Below are 25,457 nucleotides of genomic sequence, written 5' to 3' on the forward strand. Positions count from 1 at the left end.
AATTGCCCCCCTTTATCCTGTCTTTTAAGTACCACTCGCCCCTATCACCCCTCACGAACTTATATAGCCCCCTTGAACTGTCAAATCTCCCCTTAGGGGTTATCCAGCCCCCCCCCCCAGGTTTGGAAACCAGTCCTAAGTCATAGCAATGTGTTATCATACCAGTATAGTGTAGTCCGTGGAAGAAAAAGGTTGGAAGATATATAAAAACTATGAAAGTTCAAAATAGAGGGGGGTGGGGGGCGAGCTTAGATTTAAATTAAAAAGTGGGTAACGCTGTTCATCCTTGACTACACTAACTGTCTAAACTAATTCGAAGCAAGTTTGTGGACTGTACTTGATTGAAATTAGTAGCGATTGCTAGTAATTCCTTCAATTCTATATTGTTTTTTTTTTTTGAAAATGACGGTCACGGAAGGGGCGGTCGCACCCACCGCCCCCCTAGTAAATCCGCCGGTCTATATATATTTTTAAAAAAAAGTAACATCAAAGAAATTGTGAAAGAAAGTCTGACCAGCCTGCGTTCAGGAGACCCTACAGCCTTGAAATTTGGTACAAAATTACTTTAAGCGCCGGGATTTGCACCTAGGGTTTTTTATTTTAAGTTTCGATTTAGCTTTCTTATAATTAATTTTTAAGACAAAATCCATTAAATATACTGTTAAATGCAATATATATATTACTATCTAATTAAGGTAAATTGCCTCTTGAAGCGATAAAAGATTTCCCACACCCCTTAACATTCTATGTCGTTCAAAAGATTTTCTCTGCATCAAATCAAAAGCTTCTTCCACCATTCTCAATTCATTAGAACAGCATATGTAAGAGTTTATATTAAAATCCTCGGCTCAATTCAATTCAAGCCCTTAGCTAAAGAGCAAATTACTAGAGACCACGAATTTGAAAGGGACTTTTCAAGCGTACAAAACTACCGTTTTGCAATGCTCGGGAGCCCCATAGCACCTACGACTCAAGTTAGTTAAAAACCCGGAAAAGGGGGTGCTTTTTGTTCCAAACGGAACTCGTAACCCGTTTTTAATCTAATTCTAACTGCCGATTTAAATCTTTGTGAATCGAATAAGATTGTGATGCAGTTCTCGGAAGTTATTGAGATTCAGCGCGCAGGGGGTGGAGCCCCCTAGTATTTAAGCAAAAATGTAAACTTTTTTTTTTTTTTGAAGTAAAAATACAGCAAACTACATTTACCTCAGCTACATTTTAAGTACAAGTTCACAAAAATAAATAAATAAATAAGTATTATTTAATTAAAGTAATAATGTCAAAAGTTATGAACCCCCCCCCCCTTTTTTTTTCTTTTAGTCATTCTTTTCTTGCTAAACTGCATTCAAGAGAATAAAACTGCAAACGAAATCGGCCTTTATACTTAAAAGTACTTCCTACGTTTATGAAAAAGATTTGTTATAACATTTTAATACAAAATATAGAGCATTTTAATCTTTGACAAGAGACAAAAAGAATCAGCATAATGCAACACTCAGCTCAGCCTCAGTTTACTCCACCTCAGAAGACGCCTCATAATAAATAGAATCTTCAAATTCATTCCATCCTTTTTATAAACATCTGTTCTCTTAATAATCCACTTTCAGTCTGTACTAAAGATTAAAACTTGCGCCTGATTATAACAATTTTAGAAAGAAGTTGATCAACAGCACAAAAAAATCACGTAGCATAAATATTTTTCTATCATTTAGATTGTTGCCAGTTTTTAAAACTAAAAAAAGAATACTTGCTATAATCTCAATATATCAGAAAAAGGATTAACAAAATATCTTAATTTTAAGAGTTTGTTTTTATAATTGACAAATTTGCAATGATGAAAATGAATGGTATTGACAATGATTGCCTGCAGTCATTCAATGTATCATTGTAAATTCAGGTTATTCGCGAACGATAACCTCACGATTTCACCGCCTGTCCAAGAATTATTGAAATACTCCAGACTCTGTATTAGAAAAGGAATGAGAGTAACTGAAGCATTTTTATTCACAAACGAGTCATTGCATCAATCAATCACAGAGAAAAAGGTCTAAGTAATATTGCAACTACAGGCAGTTCAAGTACAGTATTTCATTCTTCGTAAAAATAAAATAACTGAAATGAATAAGGAATTAAAACAACAGAAGCAAATATTTTATTTACAACTTTATAGAAATATTTACAAAAGTAAAGAACTATTAAAAAAATTAATTATGCTTTTTTTTCTTCTTGAATCTATTTTTCACATCTTTTGAATTTTCATCTTCATTCCTATGTTTCCTTTTATTTTTCCTCTCCAGTTCCTTCTCCATTTCCTATTATTAACATAAAAAGCGAAATGGTAAATCATTATTATACTTAACATTATGTCTTGCAAGTACTACATAGAACATTGGAAATTTTGGCATAAAATAAGAAATCTATAATTTAACTGACACACTAAACCAAAATTTCTTGCAAACGTTCACATTCCAATTAGTTAAACCTGTAAGAAATCCTCTAACATGTAAATTCATTACATCAAAGTTTTTTGCACATGCCATTCACTTAGTCTTCTGTATTACTCCATCAAAAAAGAACTTCTTTAAAACAGGAAGAGAAGCAAGATATCATGTGCCATATTTATGAGTTTAGCCACATTTTGGGGATATGAATGTATTTTTTTCCTTTAACAAGTTTTATAAAAGAAGAAGTATTGTTTGATTATTTGATGCCAAAAAAAGAGGCAACATTGTAGCAAACTATTCAAAATTTGGCATCTATAATATTTAATTTATTACTTTATAATTTATTTCAATTTAAATGGCGGTAATTATCTTAAGTGAAATAATTGGTTCCTTAATTTATCGTTTGCTGATTGAAGTTCGCTTTTTATCAAAAATGACCTACATAACTTTGATGATTAATACTTCCAATTTTTAGAATCGGTTGAATTGGAAAAAAAATGTATTTGTTGACAAAATAAATAAATAAATAAATAAAAATGGCAAGCCTTGTGCTCTATATTGTAACCCTATTTTTTTCAAAGCCGGGGGGGGGGGAATCGACCCCCTTAAATAAATGGTGGATGAACAAACAAAGAAATTTTCAGAATCGACTCAAGAGGCTTCAAGTATTTCTTAAAAATAAGAAAATCTATACAATAATGCAGTGGGCCACATCCAGCCCATGGAGCTGACACACAGGGGCGTTGGTTTGTTCACCTTTACAAAACGAAAATCTCGATCTACCATTGAATTACAAATTCGGAGACAAAAACTGAAAAATTGGTTTTTGAAAAGCAGATACAAACTTTGCTTCACTACAATAAGCATCTAGATACAAACATTTCTTTGTAATTTTCTTTTCCTTTTCATGTTTGTAAAATTTTTTTAAAACTTTACATGTGTTCTGGCCCAAGACTTAGATTTTAATATGAGGTGCAGCCCATCAGGTTAAAAAAAAAAAAAAAAAAAAGGTTGGGCACCACTGCAATAAAAGGATGGAACATCAAAAACATTCGATATAAGGGTCTTGAAGTAAAGAAGAGAACCTTTTATTAACGTAAAAAGTAAACTTCAGAGCAAGATATCCAAAACTCACAACTTTCTACATTGATAAAAGGATTCTTTGTTTGACCCAAAATGCAAGTACAGTTTTAGTGGTATTTGCATTGATTTAAATCATTTACCATGGTGGCCTGATCAGTTTATTTCTTAACCCTCTACTGCCCAAATTATTATTTCCTTTATATATATGTATATATATTCACACAGAAAAAGGTGGATTGTAGTTTGAAAAAAAAAATTTCTCCTCACAACTGACTCGTAACTCTGTGGCTGAAATATTAAATTGTATCAGTACCAACAACATAAATGTAAAGCAGCCATATTTCACCACTCAAGTCCTACTGGTCAACAAAGAAATAACACAAATAGGGGACAAAGAAATAACAAATAGGGACATACTATGATGAAATTTGATGTGAACTCAGACTCATTGTGGACAGAGAGGGTTAAATTTCTACTTAGCCTGACTATAAATCGAAATCATTAAACATAATGAACTGCACTCAGTCACCTTTTCAGCATGCAACCGTGATTCAGCAACTGTTTCCAAAAGTACCATTACTTCTTCATTTACAATAGGATACAATGGAAGCTTCTTTCCAATCAAACATTCAGTATCCAAATAGTTTTGAACATCATACCTGAAAACATGTTTTAAAGAGTTAAATTTGAAACATGAAGGTAGTTTTAAACATCAAATGAGGCAGTGAGAAGCAAAGGGATGTAAGTGGACATTTTAAAGTTTTGAGTAAAACACGTATAATGATAAGTACTAACTTCTGTCCCAAGACAGAGGAGAGGTTCACCTACCATTTGTATTGGTTATCTCCATTTTTAAAATTTTACCACTTAATCCATTTGCTTCTCACTGCTCAAATGCATTTGCACATCAATAAATAAAGACATTTTGCACACCCCAAAAATTTAATTTTTTTAAAGAAACAAAATGAGTTGATGGACCCAGAATTTAATACATGGAAGTAAAGCCAGGCATGAGAAAGTCTTGGTGATTGTGATATAGTGCCATATTTTTACCTTATTATTTTCAATTGTTTTATTATTGTGAGTTTTCAAATGACATTAATGTGGGGAAATATAGGGCAAGGGGAAAATTACCATAGCCCCATTCATGGGACAAATTGATAGTTAAATGTTTTTTGAATGAAATATTTTAGATTTGATTATTTAAAAAAATTGCTCTTTAAAAGATTAAATGAATAAGTAAATGCAATAATTTATGAATAAATAAAGGAATTCATACATGTTTAAATAAACGAGTAAAAAATTGCGAAATAAGAGAATGAATGAACACAAATCAATGAATAAATAAATGAATACATAAATGATTGGATAACTGAATGAATAAACAAATGAAAAAATACACTGAACATTAAAATGAAAACAAGCCTAAATTTAAATAAATACCACATGAATACCAGCACATTTTAATGAAGATTTAAAATGTTAATAACTTGAAAGTTATCATTTCATAATAACAAAAATGATTTTTGACACACGACGTAATATTGAAATATAAATATTAATTTTTCGAGAATGTCTTGCATTATTAAAAACATTGATCTTTAGTAGTAATTATTTTCTGGCTGTAATCAATCTTTTGTGTAATAACATAGTTAAAATATCGCTACATACATGCACTGAAAGCAGGGTGTCTACTCAAAAATTTTTTTTCAACTTCTCTGACTTTTCCAGGCTTTCTATACCCCAAAGGAAATTTTTCCAGGTGTTTTTTTTAAGGGTTTATTTAGCTATTTTCGCTATGCTTTAAAAGGTTGGCTGTCTTATGTGACATTTTATACATGTTATGTTTATATTTCGAACTATTACAATTCATCCATCCCTAAAACAGGCTTTGGTTTTTTGGGAAACTTTTAAGTTTTTGTTTTGGGGAAACTTTGAGAACTTTTAAGAAATAACTTCATTAAAGTGTTAAGCATCAAATACAACTCTTCACACAGGAAAGAGGCCAGCCTGCAATCTTATTAGAAAACCTTGCAATTCTGATGCCAGTGAAATGAAGAAACCCAACTTTGCTTCCAAAAATTCACTGCACTTCAACATTGATTTTACTGTGTCTTAGGTATTTGTATTCGGTTTAACATTTGTAACCTCTGCCTCTTGAACAAAGATTTTTAAGTGTGGCAAAATGTCTACAGCCCTTTGTGCAACAACTGAGCTCTCTACCCGCCAAATCAAACAAAATTTCAGCGGAAAAATTCTTTTTGTTGACATTTTTAGTTTGTTTGGCTCTGATTCAAGAGGAATTGTTTCAAAGTATTTAAACATACTTAAATTAACAAAAACACCTCTACAGAAGATAAAGAACTAACAAAAACACTTAAGTAATACTAAAATAGAACAGTAATCTATAAACTAGTTTATCCCTTTATTTTAGTTACTCTGAATAGCTTATCTATAACTGGTAGCGGAAAAACAAAACAGTTTTCATAGGTAGTTGCAGAAGCAACCTACCATTGCTAGGGGGTGTAAACTTCTCAACTTCCAAGGGAAACCAGAATGTGCAAAACTTAAGAACAAAAGGTGGGGTTGAAGAACTGGTTTAAGGAAAGAAATATTTTCTTTTAGTAATTTCAAGTTGCATGAATTTCTGACCAAATTTAACTGCAAAAAAAGAAAACAAATCTTTTAAAACTGGTTATAATTTTTAAAAATCCAGGTTTTCTGCATGCAAAAAGAAAATTTCCCTGACAATTCCAGTACAAAAAAATTCCCTGACATTTCCAGGTTGGTAGACACCCTGAATTGAGTAAAATAGTTTACCACTAGCTCAACTGCTTCACTTTGTCCCAAATTCCTTTGCACAAAAGATTCAAAGAAGTATATCCTTTATTACTTACAATTTAGTTGTGATTCATCAGAGGTGACTACCTAGGGTGGGGTGTCATGGCGCAGACTGCGTTATTGAAATTTCGAGGGTTGTTAAGGGACTTTTTTGGGAGGTGGGCATTTAATTTGAAGGGTGTTTATAGTATAATAAGTGGGGTGCCTCCTTGCTCTGGGGGGATGGGCACCACCTTTGGATTTATGATAGTTACATCAATAAACAATGATTTTTGCCATTGTACCAGTCTCTAAGGAAGAAGACAACATTTGGTTAAAGAGAGAACATTTTAAAATTTCCAATGAGTTTTGAAATTTTTGTCCAACGCAAAATTTAGCAACGACAACTGCAATTAAAAGGGGAACAATAATAGAGCCAAATAACAAAGAAGTAAAAATAACAAAGTTGCGAAAATGTACATACTGCGTGACAAATGAAATGGCTTTTCCTTCACGTCCAGCTCTAGCAGTTCTTCCAACTCTATGAAAATATTCCTTAGGATTTACAGGGAAATCAAAGTTGATGACAACATCCACATGTGGAATATCAAGCCCTCTGAAAAAAAAAAAAAAGATATATTTTAAGACTTCTTAATATGAATAGTTATGACAAATAATACATATTCAGAAAGAATTTATTTTTTTTATAATGAACTAGCTGATGCATTAACTACTAAAAACAGCTGTGTTAATAATAATTAAGGGAGAAATAATTTAAGTCCACAATTGTTTCACAGTGAAGTTGAGAAAAATTCAGCTGGTAATGATGGATCAAAATGATCTACATATATTTCTGCATAATATTTCTACACTACAGTGAAACTTGCTTATAACGAGCACAAAGTACTGCAATATTTGTTTGTTATAACCGAGTGCTTGTAAAAATCGGGTTCGTGAAAACAATCATAAAAATTTATTCATGCTTTTTTAAAAATTATTTTTATATTTTTGTACAGTACGCCAAGAAGTAAGTTTTTGATTTGAACTGCTTTATTGTCTCTTTCTTGTTATTGTTTTCGTGGAACATGGGGTCCGAAAAACATCGTCATTTGCATCCGTGACTTCAAAATAGAAAGAAGTTCTTTTGCACTTTAGAAACCAAGTATGTCGAGGGCTATTTGACTTGAAATTCTTCTCATTTGTAGTTACGGTGGTCACTTTCTTTCTTTTTTTTCTCTCTCTTGACTTTCAGCTACAATATCCTCGGAAGTATATTTCGGAAATGCAAACATTCTCTTCAACAAATACATAATTTTTGAATGCAGCTCTATTCCACGAATTTTTTTTTAAAGGGCTGTGTCCTCATTCGTTCTTGTAATTTATGTCTTATCGCTTACTTTTGGTTGAATTCAAAATTTTAATGGAATTCTTCCAAAAATAGAATAAACTTTTCTGAGGAGGAAATCATTAGACATTTTATAAATTACAAAAATATTGCTCGCTTCAAGCAGGGTTTGCTTGTTAAAAGCGAGTTTTGCTCCCGTAGACTTAACATTGTACCAACCGAATCTTTTTAATTTCCTTGCTAAATCCGAGTTCTCGTAAAAACAGGCTCGCTATAAGCGAGTTAGCTTATACCAAGAGCAAGACTTGATGGCTTTAATTTAAAATCGTATAAAATATATTTTGCTGCTATTGTATGGTGATGAAATAATGATCAGGAGTCTTCATTGAGTCTTGAAAAAACAGCATATATTGTTTATTCTCTCCTTTTCTTCACAATGTACTTAAATAGGCGGCATAGTGCATAGCTGATGCAGAATAAGATTAAGGTATTTCTCACTAGCATGAACTTCAACTTTTAAGTTCATGCTATTTTATTCATCATTTAAAGCTAAAATTCCTGCTTTTCTGAGGCTCATTAACTGGTTGTATTCAATATGTCATCAGATTTGAATCTCATAAATATTAAATTATTGACATTTTAAAATCTAATACAATGCAAGACAAAAAGAAATATCATGGCACAATATTCTTTTTAAATTGTTATTTTTTTACTGTAAATAGTCAAAGAATTAATGTTTAGAAGAAAATTGTTTAAAGTGTATAGTTCTTTTCCATTTGGTAAAGGGGTTAGCAGTAAGGAAGCCCGTGATGCTAAATGGGGATTCACTCGAGCGTCATGGGAACCTATCGGATTTTGTAGTTTAGATTACGAGAAGAATAAAATGTTACAAAATGTTCATTTTTCAGTGGTGGGGAAAACAAAACAAGTAAAATGCTTTAGAAAACGTAAAACACAAAAGACATTGTATTTAGGCCAAAAGATCTATAGGGGGGGGGATAAGGAGAGAGTTGCCTGACAATGTAAGAACTTACAATTTTGAAACATATAACAATTGAAAAAATAAATTTATTAATATCTTAAACATACCTGCTAGCAACATCTGTTGCAACTAATATTGACCTTGATTTCGATTTAAATTTTTGTAGCACTCCAAGCCTTTTTTCCTGAAGGGGGGAAAGTATAATCATGTAAAGCACTATTAAAAAAAGGCTAACATTACACTTAATTACACCAATATTTACTACATTAGCCTTCCACTTCATTTAATGACAAGGAAACAAAATAAAATATATTTTAACTGCAGTAACTCCATTTCTTTACTAAACATAATGTTAGTTTAAAAAAATCAATTGCATATTTCTAATGCACTTTAGTATTGAATTCAAATACCTTCTACAACTCAACATTAATTAGCTCCTTTACAAAGAATAACTATAGAAACACATCGGCCAAATAACCTTTACAAAAAAAGAAAGACATTTCAAGAGTTAACAAATTAAGGATTGCAGTATTTTAGAACACTAGGTCTCATTTCGGGTGTGAACAAGATAAACCTATTTTAAGCAGTACCATCAAATCTGAGATTAGTCCCGAAAATCCAATGTGGTTCAAGATCCATAGAACTTTGTGACCTCACACCTTTTCTAAATTCATTTGTTCTATCAATCTGCATTAGTTACACCTGGCTTATAGCTAAAGGATTTATTTGGAGGGAAACACATTAAGCAACTCAAGGACTGATTACCACACAGGCAGGGTTCGAAAATGTCATATTAATTTCGAAAATATCTAATATTTTGATATATATATAGGATATTTGGTACAGATGTGATATATCCCCCCCCCCATTTGGCGACATTCGATTTTTTTGCACAAAATTAAAATATTTTTCTCGCCAATGAGGCGATAATTTTTTATGCATGGCATCCCTGGCCAAACTAACCTGTGTTTAGCAACCCGAAGGCAATCTTACAGATCTGTTCAAACTTGTTTACTTGGGTTGTTTGGGTTTCACGCAGGAGAGATACGTGGTGTTGTTTCGTGCAATATACCTTACAGGAATGCTTATTTTGTGTTAGTTTAAATTCAGTAGTTGTGTTTTGAAGTAAAAACATTAGAAAATGCCAGTTTCTTCAAACTTGAAGGTTAATTAAAAGTTAACTCCAACGTGGTGTGTATCTGTAACGTGCCATTGTCATATGATGTATTGTTTTAGACTGAGTGTGAATATTTATACCATATAAAAAGGTAAGTTCTTTATTTTAGAATTCAAAAAAAAAACCTCTCACTTCCAAAATTCTTTGTTTTTACAAATCCTTGAGGGGTTCTTGTAGTTTTTAACTTTATTTTTACTGTATGTAAATTAATTTTACAGAAATAGTACGGTTATTTTGTTCTAAAAGTTAATTCTTATCGATGCCACGAATTATTTAGACATTCTATTAACGTGCCTCCTTTAGGTACTGAATTTTATGTTAACAATTGAAAGTTCTTTCGGTTGTACTCTTAAAAATGCTGAATTTTATTAATAAATCAGCACAATAATGGTGCATATTTCACACTTAAAACTGTGTCATTATTGTACACTGAACGGAAGGAGCCACCTTGGGTGTCTCCATGAAAATATACATAACTGTGACCATACTCCGACTGTAATGTATATTAACAGTCGGAGGGATAACGGACCGAGCGGAGCGAGGTCCTGGCGAGCCAGAGGTCTCATAGTACTTTCGTAATGAGACTGAGGCAGGGCCGGTGAGCCGAAGTCTCATTACGAAAGTACTATGAGACCAAGGGCTCGTATCCCGGAGAAATGATGAAAAAAAATTAATGAGTTAATTTCGACTTGTAATTAATACAATAATTTATTTCATTGTATTTTAATGTGTTTACAAAAAACCCCGGCCCTGTACATTTTTGAAGCATATATTCGTGATGTTTTTTGTTGTGCTTTTATGTTGTTTTTATATATATTGTGTTCTGAAGTGCTTTGATCATGTTTTTTTATCTGATTTTTTCCTGTTGGCGCTAAAAAAGCATCGCTAAGAACGATGTATGACATATGTCGTCATACATCGTTTTCTCGGCGACGCTTTCTTGGCGCCAACAGGAAAAAGTCGCCAAGGGTGGGGTATATCACATCAGTTCCGGATATTTTGATACATATCCGATACTTTCAATGATCACTAATTAAAGTCTTCAAAATAGTAAATACGGTCTCAAATCATTCTTTATTTTTCTGTGTTATTATTACAATTTGTGTTGTATACTTCAAATTAAGGTTTATTTCATTATTTACAGCTAATATTTTTTTATATATATATTTATATAATATTATATTAATGGAGTTAATTTGACATTAGCTGTTTTACTTATTTTTCTTCTGTTAACAACTTTTACACAGTTATATGATTCAGAAATAAAAAATATGCATTAGTTGGTACACAGTCATAAGGTTTTTCCTTTTTTCTGGACCAATGTTTAATATTTAACTATGCACTTTTAATATTATAATATTGTTTCATTACTAATACTTTTACAAATATAAAATACATCAAAATGTCATATTTTAAAATTAAATATTGGATATATATTGACCGACATATATCGGTGAACCCTGCGTACAGGCTAAGTGAACCTGGGCCTGAGGCTCCACCTTCTTAAGGGGAATAGGCAGCTCATATGGGGGGGGGGGGGGGGTTCCCCCTAGTCTTCACATTTCTTTTGATCACCCACTTTTTTGGTGCACCAGCTGTTTTTGTTAAGTGGATCTAAATTTATAGCATAAATCATGTATTTTAAAGAAGTAATTATTTATTTTTGAGAAAATAATTAAAAAGGAATGATTCATTCATTTGAAAAAAACTATTTTGATACTTTGTTAGTATTTCTCTTACTCAGTTCTCTATATGAGTAAGAAAGCATTATTTCTCGAATTTCATGAAGTTAAGATTATTTACTAGTTTTTTTTTTCAAAAAAAAAAAAAAACTGACTAATGAGGCTAAGAAGCCCCTGAAAAACAAATTATTTGATAAATGATAATTTTCTCCCTTTTGAATATTTATTTGAAAGGCTGAAAGGGAGAACAATATCCCCGTCACTATTTAATTGAGCTATAAAAGTATAAAGTAATAAAATGAATATAAAACAGCAGTGGTAGTGCTAGGCACGAGCAAACAGTGCAACTGCACAAGGCTCTACAGCACTACATACAAGTATCCTCAAGGGCTAGGATCGACACAGCAGAAAAGTTAAACATTATTTTGCATAAACTAAAAGTAACAAAATCGAAAGGACTCCAAATTATGTTTAGCCTTGGTTTGAGGCTTAATTGGGCCTCATTTTTTGGCAGTCTGGCCCTGAAGCAATTTCAACATTTTTAAAATTCAAAATGCTAAATATGTATACATATTATATAAGCAGGGTTCACACTAGGACATGGGATTGCTTGATTCTCACTATCTGAATCATCCACGGAAAAAGTCCCATTTAACATTTTAATCAAGTTCGGAACTCCAACTTTGAACTCTTCCCTGATGAAAACTTTGCAAAGTATCACTTCCCATATTTGTTTCAGAAAAAATAAACAAAAATGTATTAGCTAAAATGTCTAAAATGCAACTCCTGAAAAAAAAACATTGCAATAAAGAAAGAGATACATAAAACAGGTTTTAAATATAATTCAGTTATTTTGTTAACTAACCATGCAACTTTGCTAATAATTAAAATATGTATTCAAAAAACACAGACAAAGAAAATATAACAGACCTTAACTGTGTAAATAATTTGACTTAGCATTAAACATGATTGAGACAGTTACCTGACTGAGCTTGCCATACAAAGGAAGGGCTGGAAATCCAAGATTTCTCAGTAGCAAGGCAGTTCTGAGAGTAATTTTATGTGTATCACAAAATATAATTATAGAAGATTCATCAAAATCATTCAAAACACGAACCAAATAAGCATCCTAAAAATGAATAAAAAGACATTTAAATATAGTTAATAACTACTACTAAAAGCTTAAAACAAATTAGCCAGCCATAATTATAGAAGACTTGAAAAGAAAAAACTATGATAAAAGAGAAGCACCAAATGACACCCTAAAAAAGAAGGATTGTTCCCTTCTGTACTGGATAAGATGTCACAGCATGCTCCTTAGTGCTATGTGCAGCCACCTTTTGGTAAAATATCAAATTAAAATTATGTACCCATTCAATACCAAATCAACACACTGTAAATCAAACCATGCAACTCTCCTCCCCCCCACCCCCTTAAGATGATGCACAGTTAAGTCCATGACATGTAAGCACATATACAGTAGAAAAACAATTTTTTTTTTTTTTTTGGAACTGCGTTACCTCTTAAAAGTTGTAGTTTGTTATCCTCAATTGGGGTAAAATTTAAAAAAAAAAGTCTAAGTTGACATCTTTAGTTCCCACATGAGGTTGAAAGTATATAAAGATGATAATAAAATCATTTTGTATTTTTTTCATAACGTAATAGCCACAAATTGTCAGTTGTATATAGTGTAGTTTGAACCTAAAAAATATTTTATAGCTTTTAAATAGGATCTTGAGTTTGCACATACGCCTTAATTTGGGTTTCAAATTTCAGGAGATTTTAGCCTAATTTAAGGCATGAGCACGAACAAAAGATCTTATGTAAAAGCTGTAAAATATAATTTTAGGTTCAAACTACGCTATATACTGACAATTTATGACTGTTTCCTTACAAAAATATAAAAAAACTAATTTTATAATTTTTTGAAAAGTACAATTTTTAGCATATTTTATCAAACTTTCAGACTCATGTGCAAACTGAAAATGTCACCTTACAATTCCCCCCCCCCCCCCCAACTGAGGATATCAAACTACAACTTTTGAGAGGTAACCCGACTATGAAATAAAAAAATTGGCTTTTCCGAACTACCCTATATACAGCTTGATGCACTTAAGTAAAGACAAGCTCTAGGCACTGAAGAAAGTAGTAGGAAGAATTCAACAGTTTTACCATTGATTGTTTTCAATAAAAACAATAAACAAATATTAATGCAAAACAAAGAAAAAAATTACATTAATTTGAATTTTTGGCATCTTGAATTCAAATTATGTTTTTCGCAATCACGAGCGTGTGTGTATATGAATGCGCGTGTGTTTGTGTAGGCGCATGTGTGTGTGTATGTATGCATGTGTGTGCGTGTTGCGTATGCAGTGCTGTGTGTGTACACGTGTGTGTGTGTAGGCGTTCGTGTGTGTGAGTGTATGTAGGCATATGTGTTTGTGTCTCTGTGCGGAGGCATGAGTGTGTGTGTGTGTAGGAGTGTGTGTTTGTGTCTGTGCGCAGGCATGAGTGTGTGTATGTGTGTGTAGGATATGGACGCAACCTGTAGACGGTTTCGCAAGAGGAGCAGCATCATGAGGCCGGCCGATGCGACGGTGGTGCAGGGGGCAGAGGGTGCTGGCGGGAAAATAAAATGATAGGAATTCAAAACAGTCAAGTGAGAACAATAAGCAATCGTGATTGCTCAAAAATAATAATCTTTGCTTACTCTATGTTTCAGAGGAATGAACATATAATACTGGAGAAGTTTTTCTACTGTCTGATACTTTTTTGAAACTTCTACTCTTACTGGATCCGTTAAAGATGCTCGTTGCAGTTTTTGAACCTGAAAAACATCATTAAATTACAAAATTACCCGTTTTGAGCAACAAGCAAGAACTGTTAATAATAAAACACAATATTCATTTACCTTCTTTGTCATGGTAGCTGAATACAAATATGTGTTTCTTTCTCGGGGTATAGCTGTCAATATTTTGTTAACATCTTCCTCAAAATCCATATCTAGGATTTTGTCCGCTTCATCCATAATCTTAATCAAAATTGAAGGGGAGAAAATAAGAAGAAATCACTACAACTGATTCAAAATAGATAATATTTTGATATAATAATAAATAACATTTATAATAAATAATATTTATCAAATATTATTTTTAAAAAATAATAAAAATTTAAGGGTAAAAAATCAGTATTCACCAGAAACTTAAGCTTCTTAAGGCTGAAACCTTTAGTGTTTACCAGATGATCCAGTAATCTTCCTGGTGTTGCTATAAAATGAGTTAAACATATCTATAAATTAAAACGTAAACAATTAAGGAATTTTCTCTTTGATTAACACAAGGTTGGAAAATTCAAAATGTCCTCCCCCCCTCCTGCTTCTCCTATTCCTGATTAATTACCTTCTTTAAAATATTACTATTGATTGCCACAGAGTAGTACACACGAAACTGCACAATGCATTCTAATAAGTTAGTTTGAAATCTGTCTCATCCTTCCCTTCCCTTCTATACTTTTCAATTATTCTTATAGTCAACTAGTATATATGCAATGTATACGTTTATACTCCAGTACATGTATGCATACACGAGAATATACGCTTATATACATGTCGGCCTACAGAGTGAATCCAAGCTCTTGGGCAAAAATCAAAAGGCTGTAAGAGGGTAGGATAAGACACAATTAAGATTATGATCACTGACGCGCTACATGCACACAAAGCCCGAAACTGATGGATACAAAGCAGGGCACAAATTTGTTGCACAAAGATGATTTTACCCATCATTTTAGTTTTTAAGAAATATTTAGAGAAGTTGTTAAAAGTTACGGCCTGTAGTAGCTCTAATACATGCATCCGCAACAAAGCCGCAGCGACTGATAAAAGTTTTTCAAAAGTGTCGTTATTGCAACAGAGAGTGATCTGTGAATGCGACAGATTTGTATTACAGCTGCAGGCCGCAAATTTCATCAATCGCATTAAAACTTTCTTAAGACCTAAAATGATGTGTAAAATTGACTTTGTGTAATAAATTTGTGACTTCTTTTTGCATCCATCAGTTTCTGGCTTTGCGTGCATGTAGCGCGTCAACATTGTGTTTGTGACCATATGTTCCTTATGTGATTCTTGATTCTTATCCCCGCCTCTAACACCTTTTAATAATTTGCTCAAGAGTTTAAACTCACCCTGTATACTTGTATTTCTTATGCTTGTATGTAAGTGTTTACTCGAGTACGTACGCATATATACGTGTCTACCTGAGTATATAAGTGTTCTTATATATACGAGTATATGCGAGCATATACGTGTATAGTAGAATGTATAGCTGTAAGGATAAAAAATACTTGCAGATTATCATATACGTATTTATTGGCGCATTTATGTGAACACGAGTATATATGCGTATATATAAGCATATACTCGTATATTTAACCCCGTTTTCTGTAAAAACAATACATATGAAGTAAAATTAATATTTAATTTATATTTGCCTTAAACGTAAAGATTAAGTGACATTAGAAGAACAATATTCGTTAAGCCTAATATTATGACCACTTTATCCCATCTTACTGAAATTGTTCTAAAAAAATTTCTAAAATAGATTCAGCTTACTGCTAATGAGTAAGAGTTCTTGAGACATGTAGGAAGCTTCCTGTGCAGTCAATCTGTTCCTAGTTCTAACAAACAAAATTTCCCAAGGAAGTTAAAATAGGTGTTTAGATTTAAAAAGTTTTCATATTCACGCAAAATATTTTTTGTTACCAAATAAAAGTTTGCTAGTTGTAAAATTTTGTATTCAAAATGTAGTTTCTAGCTGCCCTACTCTAAAATAAAATTTTCACATTCATTCGAGCATTTATTTGCAAGCTATAGCCATATATTTGAAGTATGACCACTTTACCCCATTGACCACTTTCCCCCACCAGACCCTATCTTTGCAAACAGAGGTCATCCACATTTTATTGTTATACCTATGTTTAAGCTAGAACTTCTTTGTATACAACATTTTTAGTTTTTTTTTCTGGTGCTAAAATTATTAAACTGCTTGATGAACTGGCTTTGGAGCAAGCTACATAACATTGGTCGTGTGAAAAAAAGTCTTCTCTTAAATCGATCCCTGCTACTTTTAATAACTGTCTTTGTGACTTATTAATGGTTACTGCAAAGCAAACTTTAACAGGAAACTGCACTCTTCTAAATTCAAAAGGATAGTCCGCCTGTGATGAGGTTCTTAAAAACTTCGTTTCTAGTTTTGAAAAAATAAAAGCAAAAGACAAAACATTATGATTTGACTTGAGAAAAGCCTCGAAGAATCACGTGAGAAACAAAAACAATATCAAATTTATAGTTCGCTATCGACCAAACGTTGAGACGAAGTACTGAATAATGATTTGAATGGAGGAAAGCCTTCGAAAATAAGGGATTTGAATTTCAATGACAGGTTTTTAATTTCGCAGAAATTAATGGGTTTTAATTAATTTCTCACGAACTAATTGAGATTTCGAAAAATCCTTTCTTAGTGGTTACTTTTGTAATCATGCGGACATGCCTGCCAAATTTCAAGTCTGAAGCTTCAGCGGTTTTGGCTGTGCATTGATATATATATATATATATGTTATCTCAGGACATTGATTTTTATATATTAAGATTTGCGCTACCATGAAAATTCTGTAGAAGGACCATTAAACGAAAAAGTTGACTGTTTGTCCCGCACGTGATGGCTCAGATATTTCAATAAAAAGTAATACTTTTTAAAGGTAATGACAAAATTTTTCGCTTAAGAAATCCCACACAGGTTTGTAATTCGTTAAACAGGAAAAAAAAATCGTAAATATTTTAAAGTATTATTTTTAATGAAATATATGAAGTGTCACGTACGGGACAAAATGCCCGTTTTCTGTGGAATGGCCCAGAAACAAAGACTTCTCCTGAATTGGATTATTATAAAGGATCAATGTAATTTCAGTATAGTGAAATTTTACTACAGCAGAATGTTTTTTCTGGTCCATTCAATTTTGTTGATGTAAGGCTTAATTACTTGAAAACTATTTTATGTTTATAGTAAAAATGAAAAAAAATTCCCTTGGTGGGGAAAAAAAAAAACTGATAATTTTGTTCTCAAGACTAGTAAAAAATATCCAGTCATGCTGTTTATAAAAAATCAAATCCAGTGGTGCAACAGCTTATGAGGGCCATGGCTTATTGTGTCCATCTCAGTTTTCTTGACCAATGGCTCTGGGGTGCTTGGTAGATGTTCTGGTTCGGTGGTCAGCCAACCCGGAAACCCTAGGGTTTAATTCCCAAGCACCCTTGGTACTCATTTTCTTGACCCACTGAAGAGATGAACAGCTGAGTCGGCCGTGCCCTACACGGGCATATTGAGCCACTGGGCTTCATGCCCATTTATTGAAGCTGTATACAACATATTTACAGCTATTCCTCTTTAAGTTCAACTATGTTATTTAACTTTTTCTTGAGCAATCCCGATTGCTTATTGCTTTCATTTGACTGTTTTGATATCCTATGATTTTATTTTCCCACCGCCACACTGCACCATCACCGTCAACGGGCTCCTCACGATGCTGCTCCTATAGCGAAAGCCCTCTCCAGTTTGCATCCATATTCTACACACACGCGCATACATACACAACTACACACACGCATACATACAGACACCTACACACACACACACAACTACCCACACATTCATGCCTGCACACACATACACATACCCCCCACACATTCATGCCTGCACACACATACACACAACTACTCACACACTTATGCCAACACACAGGCACAAACACACATGTCTACACACACATACACATTCCCCACCACACACAAACACTCATACCTGCACACAAACACACATGCCTACACAAACGTACACATACCACTTTACACACAAACTCACATACCCCCCACACACATGCCTACATACACACACACACACACTTGTGATTGTAAAAAACATAATTTGAATTCAAGATGTCAAAATTCAAATTAATTTTTCTTTTTACAAAACTTTGTTTGTTTCCTTGGAGTTCGTTAGAAACTGATGTAACTGTATAAAATTAACAAAATTTTCCATCTCAGACAGTTGCAAACTGTGCCCTATTAGAGATTTGGCACTGAAAACAAATCCATTTGAAAGGGGTACAGGATAAATGAAAGATTTCTATGGAAGGAATTTTTACTTATAATGTAGGAGTAGCCGTGAAAGGGTAACTAGAGACAGGGTTTTTGATAAATTTTTACACGCTCTAGTTCTGGGGAATGTATTCCATAGCATTTGAGGGGGAGGGGGTGAACCATCACCCTTGGGGGGGGGATAGCCCTCCAGGGGTATGTACGCCCATATCTACACATCAAATCTTGTTATCAGGGCACCCTCCTGACTTTCTACGTAATGGCGTTATAAGGCTTGAATAGCAACTAAAATCATAACAATAAACAAACAAAATGAAATTGGAAATTGCATTTCATTCAATGCAGTAATTTTAAAAATCTTGTTTGAAAAGCTGGCAGTTTTCATGCTCAGAGCATATCACAGATCTATCTTGAATTTGCAATGAATCTTAAACAAAGCAAAGACTCTAGGATATTGCCTACATCAGCATGACCTAGCCAAAGACAAAATAAATGAACAATTAACACAGTAAATAATAGTAAAAAAATAAATGCATTTTCGTTTTCAACTGGTTTGCCACTTTCACAGCACTCCTTTAGTTTCATTACTAAGGAAGAAGCAACATTTTATAAGGGTCACATATTTCATTTCTTGAATAAAATTAGTTTTATAACATAACGGACCAATTTCGTATAATTGCACATTGCTAAGTAGTCTTAAAAGTTTATGGTTCTCGTCTCTTTTTCCAAAACTTTTTTAAAGTACATTATTTTATATTTTGAAAGATCAAAATAAGGGTACTATACAAACAAAATAATAGAACTTTAAAAAAAAATGGCCTCCAAAAAAACATTTCCATGCATGGATAGCGCAACTCTAAAAGCTTTCTTTTGATTGCATACAACTATGCATAGCACATTAAGAATGAGGAATTGAAACTGGCACAAAGTGAGAACAGAGCACAATGTGTCCCCAGGTTCAACTAAGCAAGAACTTCACATAAACATCTTCATTTGGCTTAAGCATTTACAAGTACAAGCTAAATTTCACAACACTGGGAACTGTTTACCATATAAAAATCGGTAAATCTTTTCTAGCACAAGTACCAAGTGTATATAACAAGTATGAGTTATTTCTCAAAAACATTCAAGAAGGAGCTGAAGAAGCAAGATCCATAATACAGAGAGTTCTTCAAAAGATTATCGACCACTGGGCGAACACTGGTATAAATAATTAAGAAAACACTACAGAATTTGCATAGGGAAGGGACAAATACATATAAGTATATTATATGTTAAAAGTTCATTGATAGTTACTTTAAATAATTCAAATTAATAATAAAATTGAACTTTAACATCAGTGTACAAAGAATATACTTACCAATTATAATATGTGGATTTCTTGACAATGCTGTACGCTGTGTTGCCACATCTAATCCACCTACAAGGACAGCTGTAATATACAAAACAGTATCTTAATTAAAAAATAATGCACGTACTTAATTAAGTAAATGTTCCATGTAATAAAAAAACTAAAAGCACTTTCAAACATAAAGCTGACAACCAAAAGCCAGTAAAAATAATTTATCTAAGGAGGAAAAATCAAACAAGAGCTGAAAGAAATAAGGGGTTTTCCTCTATTGTACACTGAAACTGAGGCAACAAATTTAAACTTAATTAAGAGTACTTTCAATAGTTAAAGATCTCTCTCTCTCTCCCTATCTGTCTATATATAAATGGATATAAGCATTTGCGTGTGTGTGCATGTTCCTTATACCAGGGGTAACCCAAACTTTTTTGATGTGTAGCACCCTTTGAAGAATTAGGATTTTCTAACGGTACCTTTGCTTATATTAATTAGGTTCATACACATCAGGTAAGTGTGCCAATCAAGGTCATGTATGCAAGTAAACTATTTTAACGATAAAGAAAAAAACTTATTGTAAACAAAGATCAGAAAGTTTTAACAATAATCTTCTGCAATAAATTTCGCTACATTCGTGCCCGGTGATAACTGCCTGCTGCTGGGGGTGGTGTCAAGTCCAACAAGAAGTCAAATGGATCTGTGGGCAGGGCGACTGCTCTAGCCAGTGATATAATATTCTCAGTGTAGAGGTTTCTATCAAATGGATAAGCTCCTATGTTTTGGAGAAGGGCCAGTATTGCTAGGCAGTTGAAAATACATCCTGAAGAAAGTTCTTCATCAGGATAATTTCTATATTTTACTTAAGTCCTGGTGTTGTCTGCATTTATTTTCATGCCACCAAAGTGGCCTGCTCTTAATCTGGTAGTTAACTGCCTGCTGATAAAGCTTTATTGTAAGTTAGGCTTTCTGCCACGACAAAGTCATGATCTAGCTAATTTTTGTAATACTTTTCTCCACATCACCCTACCTCTTAGCGATGCGCCTTAGGTTTTACTGCCCAGGGGTAACCCCCCCCCCCCCCCCGAACAGCTGGGATCTGTGGTTGGAAGTTGTACATTTGTGGGTACGGTATGATACTTATTGCGCCGGGGAATGGCATCTGGCTACATAGCCTTGTTTGGTGCACCAACCTTATATTGATACCATGGATACTTCGCCACACCCCTTGCCTCTCACTGTGATCCCAGACTAGGGTGCAGACTTTGGTGCTATTGAGTTATGTGAACACACCCTGAAATAATACTGGCTGTGTTTGGCATGCAAACTCTTTTGACTTTATATTTGTTACAATTTTATGAACATTTACCTGTTTTAACTCCTGCTGATAAACCTAAAGCCTCAAACTGTTCTCCAATTTGAAAAGCCAGCTCCCTTGTAGGTGTCAAAACTAATGCAAAAAATGATTGAGGAGTCTTTAACAAAGCCTGTATAACAGGTATAGCGAAAGCACCAGTCTTTCCAGAACCTGTTTCAGCCAATCCAATAACATCTCTGCCTACAAAACACAATTCATTTCAATTCATGATCAAAAAAATTTTCAATTGATCTTTCAGTTTTGAACACTAATAGGATAACTGAACACATACAACTGGTGTAAAAACATGGTACATTATGAAAGATATTTTGTTTTAGTAAAACATTTTAACAGTTAAATTATTGTTAATCTTTTAAAAAAGATACATAAATTATTCCTATTTAAGATTAACAAGATTACAAGAAAAAAATTCAGCATACATAGAATAAAAAGATTTAAAATGTGAAGCATCAAATAATGTATTTTAATGCTAGTTAGTTTTTGAACATTCATATGAGGGCTGGGTGATGTAGGAATTTCTACATTGTGATGCATCGCCAACCTTACATAGCAATGCATCACAATGTAAGGTTTTTTTTTTTAAACTAAATTTGTTTGTTTAAGTTTTACGAAATATATACAAGGTATAAAGATTATATATCATGCCAGAAATGAATGAACAGATTTCAGCACCAGAAAGAAATTCATTATATTATAAAGCAGTGCTAAAAGCGCAAGTTAGTGAAAAATACGGAAGATAAGTTTTGAGATTATAATGAGCCTGTTTTTTCCAATGCAAAAAGATGTATGTAAATGGATGCAAAGTCATGCATTCCTTTAAAAACTCACTTATTCTTGTCTTAGAAAAAGGTTCCGTGCAATCAGTAGTGGGAGAGAGGGGCCCCACCGGGTGACACTCAGAGAGGATTTCATAGTTTATAAAAAAAAACTAATTTTTTAACACTTTAATTCTGAAATTTTCCACCAATATATCTTAAATTATATTTCATCTAACAAATTTAACAAAAATAGAGTGCCCAATATTGCAGGGGAAGATTACATGTGTCATCTAGGACAAATTTTGCATAAAATGGATTTGCAGTTTATATTTGTTTTCCAAACATTTAATATGCCACAAAGACAGAACGGAGTTGCTTCTGAAAATTATATAAATTTCCTATTTACATAAAACATTTATAAATTTTTTTATTATTAGGGTGGTAAGGGGAAAGGACGCCCATATGCAAAATTTTAAGGGGGGGGGGAGCTCAGATATTTTCCCCATGGTTTAGCAGGATATTTTCCCTATAGAAACCGATTTCAGTACAGATTAGAGTTATTAAAATCTCATATTTTTATTAACTTATTCATTAATTGCTGCAGAAGAAATATTTTTACATTTTTACAAAGAAAAAAGTACTAAAAGCAAGGAAGTTACAATTTCAAAGGGGGGGGGGAGCTTGAGCCCCCACTTGCCCCCATATGGGCGCCCTTGGTGGGGGGTTGGGTCAGTACACTACGAGTTACCAACCGGTGTAACATCTGTGCTAGGAACTCCATGATTTGTAACACCAAAATATATGTTGCATTTTTTGTTGCTACTTTGCTCTTTAAAATTTGTTTTTTTTTTTCTGGAAAGTGACTAATGGTAAACTTACTAGTTCATCAACATATCTTTCATCTGTAACTAAGAACACATGTGCAATTCTTACATGTTTTGTGAGAAATGAAGGTCTAACTGTTCGCACCTTCATCGTTAAACCAGATTGGATTGTCACACTGCTAATCAACATTAGTGTAAAAAAAATTAGAGATTAAAATGGCAGAAACCCTGAACCAGTGTCTGTACAGTGCAGCAGTATCAATGCATTGATCTAGAGAAAAACTCCAAACCCGTTTAACGATGTAAAATGCACACAGGTTTTTGGCGATGTTTAGATGCATCGCCCAGCCAAAATTCATATTAAATAATACAAGCAAATAATTTTAAAAAAAGGTACAGCATAACATGAAATAATATGTATCATAAGTAATTTTATGGGCAAATGGTAATTTTTCACTTCCAAATTGATCCTCAACATACTAACTATATAAAAAGGTACTTAAACTACAAATATATGCATATTTACTCAAAAATATATATAAATTAATATGCAACTCTGGGACTGGCTAACTGCAGGTTAAAATATATTTCACACTTTTTCAGTACATGGTACAGCTCATGACATAATACTAATTTATTTCAGAAAACAGCATAAAAAGCAAATCAGCTGATTGCTTAAGGCATTTAGTTTCTAGGAAACTTTTGGTAAAAAAAAAAGTAAGAAGTAACAAATCTAAAACAAACCTGCAAGAGCAACAGGAATAGCTTCCTTTTGAATTGCCGTTGGACTTTTCCATTTCAACTGCTCACAAGCCGCACATAAAACATCAACAACACCCTATGATAATGTGCATAGTTTTAAGTATTAAATAACTGTAAAAAAATACACCACAACTAAAAAATTCTACTCCAGCTTAGAAATTAATTTTTCAACTTCAAGACATCTACATAAATTCATTGTCTTCACTCTTTAAATAGTTACTATGCCCGTTTATAGTGAAGTCCAGGGGCGTGCACAGAAATTTTTGGGGCCTGCCACAAAAGACTTTTATGGGCCCCCCTCCATGTTTTTTTCCTCCTTCATCAAAAAAATCTCAGGTATATCTTCTCCCCCCCCCCCTCTCCACCCGTGTGCGCCCTTGGCAAAGTCTTATATAGTGAATTAATAGCTGTAACGCAGTAGATTCAATTCATCTTCACCTTTTGCTGTGTATTGTTTTACTTTTAATAATAAAATATTCCCATGATAAACCTTTTATTTAGTCCCTACAACTTTATTATGAACGGGGTTGCTGTAGCTACAAGCAATTCAACATAATGGCATGATTTTTATTCAGAATGTTCATTTAAAAAAAGGGGATCTAATATACATTCAAAGAGATTTTATTCATTATGCAAAAAGTAAATTATTACACCGTCACAACAAGTTTGTTAATACCTACATTTTAAACTTCTAGATGGAATTCGCGCTGAAGTCTCAGAAGTATGACTCTTTCTTCTGGGAATGGGGGCAACTGCCCCCTTACGAGCTTACTAAAGCAGTTATTATTATATATCACAGTCACGGTTAGTTATTCAGAGCGGATTTAATGCCCCTAGATCAGCCTTTGAATGTGCATAAAAAAAATATTCAAAGAAAATTTTCAACATTAGTGAAATTCGGTCTTCATTATTAGCAGACAATACATGATGAAAAACATCACAAACGACAGTTAACTGCATCATACTCAGTCAAAAAGTTGAGGGCAAGCATGGAATTAATGTAAACCAAACATAAGCAGCTTGTTACAGCATCTAGAGACTGCAGTTGCACCCTTGTTTGGGTTCGTCAGTCTAAAATAGCAATAGCAATTTTATGCTTGCTATTTTATCCTACAAGTATCCAAGTGGGGAGATTTAGGAATATATCTCCCCAACCCGAAGTCCTAAACAATATCAAAAGAATAAAACTAAATAATTCCTCTCTGAAATTTTTGTCTGGCTACGGTACTGCAACTGATTTTATAATTAACGTTTTAAACGCCGCCAATGCTGGATGCATTTTTCATTGCTTATGTTTCCAAAATTTGGCGACATTTGAAAAAGCACCTTTATCGAATAATCCTCCCTTAGGGACCTTATACAGGAGTCAGAGAACAAGAACAAATTTAAAATTAAGTAGAAATCAGTTTAAATTAATAACATAACGTTCAAGTTTTCGCATCGGAATTACTGCGATTTAAAAATTTCATTTGCAAACTTCAAGTGATAAATTCTTAACTTACCAACGATTTGAATGTGACCTCTTCATTTGAGTTTTCGGTAGGTACAGGATCATTGTCTTTAATTACCAAATCATCGCATTTTTCCATGTTAAAAAAAGAAAACGTCAACACAACCACGTGCAAATCTTAAAACGCTCAACGTTTTGCCTGACTGCTGCTCATTGCTCAATGCTGTCGATGCTGTCTGCTGAAAGCAAAAGTATCCCAGCGT

At 33.2% G+C, this 25,457-nt stretch overlaps 1 protein-coding gene across 1 annotated transcript; it reads right to left on the reverse strand.

Moving 5' to 3' along the window:
- Positions 1 to 2,160: 2,160 nt before the first annotated feature.
- LOC129223899 (probable ATP-dependent RNA helicase DDX47) lies at positions 2,161 to 25,402 on the reverse strand. The gene is made up of 12 exons (XM_054858274.1): positions 25,247 to 25,402; positions 23,727 to 23,820; positions 21,392 to 21,580; positions 20,041 to 20,112; positions 14,729 to 14,799; positions 14,445 to 14,564; positions 14,244 to 14,360; positions 12,516 to 12,662; positions 8,782 to 8,858; positions 6,832 to 6,963; positions 4,057 to 4,186; positions 2,161 to 2,312 (listed from the first exon to the last, which is right to left on the reverse strand). The coding sequence occupies exons 1-12, from the start codon at positions 25,331 to 25,333 to the stop codon at positions 2,205 to 2,207; spliced, it is 1,344 nt and encodes a 447-aa protein (XP_054714249.1). The 5' UTR covers positions 25,334 to 25,402; the 3' UTR covers positions 2,161 to 2,204.
- Between the last annotated feature and the right edge of the window lie 55 nt (positions 25,403 to 25,457).

Source organism: Uloborus diversus, chromosome 6 (assembly GCF_026930045.1).
Source record: "Uloborus diversus isolate 005 chromosome 6, Udiv.v.3.1, whole genome shotgun sequence".
Lineage (NCBI taxonomy): Eukaryota > Metazoa > Arthropoda > Arachnida > Araneae > Uloboridae > Uloborus > Uloborus diversus.